Below are 3,283 nucleotides of genomic sequence, written 5' to 3' on the forward strand. Positions count from 1 at the left end.
ATCTTTGTTTGCAGATGTAGGAGATATTTTTTCAGAGAATAACTATATCAAATTGTGCAAGAAGCTCAGAAAATTTTCAGATATGGGGGAATTGTGAGGCAATTCATTGAAACCAACCAGACAAGAAAATTAAGATACATAGATGAGAAATTGACAACTAAAGAAACCACACCCGTGACAGAATCTCAAAATAACCAGCTATATGTACCCAGGCAACATATAAAATATATTAACAAATATCACATCTCCCCATTTTACACTTAAACAGATTCTAGCTATAACTATAATCTTCCTTTGTATATATTCTCTTTTCCACTTTTATTCTTTTTTTTGTTTTCTCTTCTTAACATCCAGAAATTACATAATCAAACATTTTAGCCTTTCTTTCTCTATGGGATATTGTAAACTTCCACAATTCTTGTCATCACCTTTACCTGTGTGGCAAGGCACTTCATGTAATGAGCAGTTTCTTCCAACAAGCTGCAAGTATGCATGACCTGACCGCCCGGAACAAGCCTCCGAAGCTTATCTACTTGACCCAAACCACCAACCTCGACCCGGTTCTTGCTATTATTCCCTTTCTGCAGATCACATATTCTTTTCTTCATGGACAACTGACGAGTACTGCTGCCAATATTTCTCGTCGCCGCGTAGCCTCTACGTGTCTGATTTCGGATCTTCCAAAGCAACGCCCGACTCCAAGCTCTTCTATTCCCTACAGAAGAAGCCATGGATCCATAAGCAGCAGCTTTGATTAGACGATGGCGTTTCCGGATCTCTCTTGATGATCTGGGTTGCTGACGATGCTTATTTATTCTCGACAGGGCTCTCAGCAATCCTTTGGTGAACCTAGATTTGAGGGAATTAGGGTTTGGAGATAACAATAAGCTCCTAGAATTCATGGAAACCGAAAAGAGAAGATAAAAAATTAGGGTTTTGGGGGGAGACAAATGAACAAGATAAAGATTTTGTTTCTGACACAAAATTGGGGTCCAGCTTGCTCTCACAACACAACGCAACCAAGAAAAAGAGGAAGATAATTTAGCTCTGAAACTCTGACACACTTGTCTCTCAAATCTTATATACCCAAAGAAACAGGAGAGATCTAGAGAGAGATGTGATTAGGCAATTTAAGGAAGGAAGAGGGGAAATGAGAAAGAGAAGAGAATATTGGAAATGGGAGGTGTAAATAAGGAGGAGACTTTTAATAACTAAATATTATTATTAATATTAGATTAGGGACTAGCTAGAGCTACAGAAACTCAGAAAGAGATGTGATAGGAGGATTGAATAATGGGTTTGATCTTTCATTTTCAACATGGAGTTTTTGGATGTGAAAAGGAGGCTTCGTGGGGCAACAAAGGACCAACTACCATATGAGCGCACATGGTTCCATTTACCCACTTGGACCTTTCATTTTATTCTTTTAATTCTTCATTTTGTTGTCTTATACATCTTGATTTGATTCTTTCTCACTAGCTAGAGCTAACGTGCTTTTTATTTTTTATTTAGGGTTCTTGACTTAAAGCATCAAAATATATCAAAATCATCCCACTTATCACAGCAACAAATTTTTGTTCCCACTAACCTAATGTAAAGGGAAAAGACACTTTTAGGTTCAACTTAATTATCAAATTATGTTGATGCCACTAACAACCTCTCTCTCTCTCTCTCTCTCCCTCCTCAGTGCAGATCGCTGGCGTCGAACTCTCTCTCCTCGTCGCCACCTGTGTTTTTGCTTGCTGTGATTTTCTCTCGGTGCAGATCACCGGCACCAGACTCTCTCTCCTCGTCGCCGCCTGTGTTTTTGCTTGCTGTGATTTTCTCTCAATGCAAATCGCCGGCGCCGGACTCTCTCTCCTCGTCACCGCCTCATTTTTGCTCTCTGTGATTTACTCTCAGTGCAGATCGCCAACGCCGGATTCCGTGCCACGTGCTCTCTCTCTCCTCCCTCGGCTCCATCGTCTTTTTCGTCGTTATGGGTGGCTCCGCTGAAGCCGGTGATGGCCGCAAAGCCGCACGCTAGGTGGGGGAAGGATGAGGTGAATTTGTCTCGCTTCTGTCGATTCTATCTCCATTTTGGTTTTTTTTTTTTTTTTGGCTTGCTTTGTTTTTGAAATGGTTCAATGGCTCCTTGCTTTGCTTCGATTATGCAGGCGTCGTTTGACGTTTGATTGATTAATTCATGATAAAGCTCACCACTTGAATTGCTGTACTAAAATTGCTGCAGGCGGTCAATGCAACAAAAAAAAAACAAAAAAAATTGCTGCAAGCGATGAACCATGTTCTGTCGGAGAAGGTGGAAGAAATTTATGAGCTCATGGTTTGTTTACACATGTCGAGTTTCTCCTAAGCCTCGTGAATCCAATGAGGTGGCTCTCAAACTACAATGCTTACTTTTATGTGCTAACTAGCTTTATACATATTGTGGATTGAATGAATACAAAGGTGTATGCTTGGGGTTTAACACGCTCGAACTTTTTTGAGCCACTTTCTTTTATTTTATTTTTTGGTAAAATGAGGGCAGAAGGCCTAGAAGGAAAGAAAAAAGAAAGAAAAAAAGTTTTATTGGGGGGCAATAGAGGTCTATTGGGGGCAATAAACATTTCCAACAACCTATGAGATCTCTGACGACCTCTTTGGGGCTCTCCGGCGAGGTTTTCAGAGAAGTCGATCTGGTGGGTGGTGGCCGGCCTCTCCGGCCTCATATGAGATCTCCGACAACTTCTTTGGGGACTTCCAGCGAGATTTCATAAACCTCTATTGCCCCCCAATAATAGAGATTTATTGGGGGCAATAAACCTTTCCAACAACCTATGAGATCTTTGACGACCTCTTTGGGTACCTTCGGCGAGATTTTCAGAGAAGTCTGGTGAGTGGTGGCGTGTGATCGAATTCTGAAGGCCAGTCGTTGGCCAGAATCCGGTGACCAGATTCCAACGATCGTTGGCCGGAATTCGGCGACTGGTGACCAGAATCCAGCTGCCAGTGATCGGACTCTGGCGAAGTCTCCTATGGCCTCTCTCTCTCTCTCTCTATGTAATAAAGGGGTGAGAGTAAAATAGTCTAAAAAAAAATAATTAGGTATTAGGGAAGACCTTATTAGAGTCTTTACGGGTAAAGGGGAATTAAAAAAACTTAATAGGGTAAGTGGGATAAATGACCCTAGAATTAGGGTAAATGGACAAAACCCCTTTTATTTATATACATATATCATTCTCTTTGTATTTATATACGAATTTAACTCCTTTTGGTGTCTCTAAGACAATGATATCGTAGATCA

The 3,283-nt window shown here is 41.0% G+C and overlaps 1 protein-coding gene across 1 annotated transcript; it reads right to left on the reverse strand.

Moving 5' to 3' along the window:
• Positions 1 to 205: 205 nt before the first annotated feature.
• On the reverse strand, positions 206 to 1,258 carry LOC133738256 (transcription factor IBH1-like). Its single transcript, XM_062165753.1, has one exon. The coding sequence runs from the start codon at positions 900 to 902 to the stop codon at positions 390 to 392; it is 513 nt and encodes a 170-aa protein (XP_062021737.1). The 5' UTR covers positions 903 to 1,258; the 3' UTR covers positions 206 to 389.
• Between the last annotated feature and the right edge of the window lie 2,025 nt (positions 1,259 to 3,283).

The sequence above is a fragment of the Rosa rugosa genome, chromosome 3 (genome assembly GCF_958449725.1).
Source record: "Rosa rugosa chromosome 3, drRosRugo1.1, whole genome shotgun sequence".
Lineage (NCBI taxonomy): Eukaryota > Viridiplantae > Streptophyta > Magnoliopsida > Rosales > Rosaceae > Rosa > Rosa rugosa.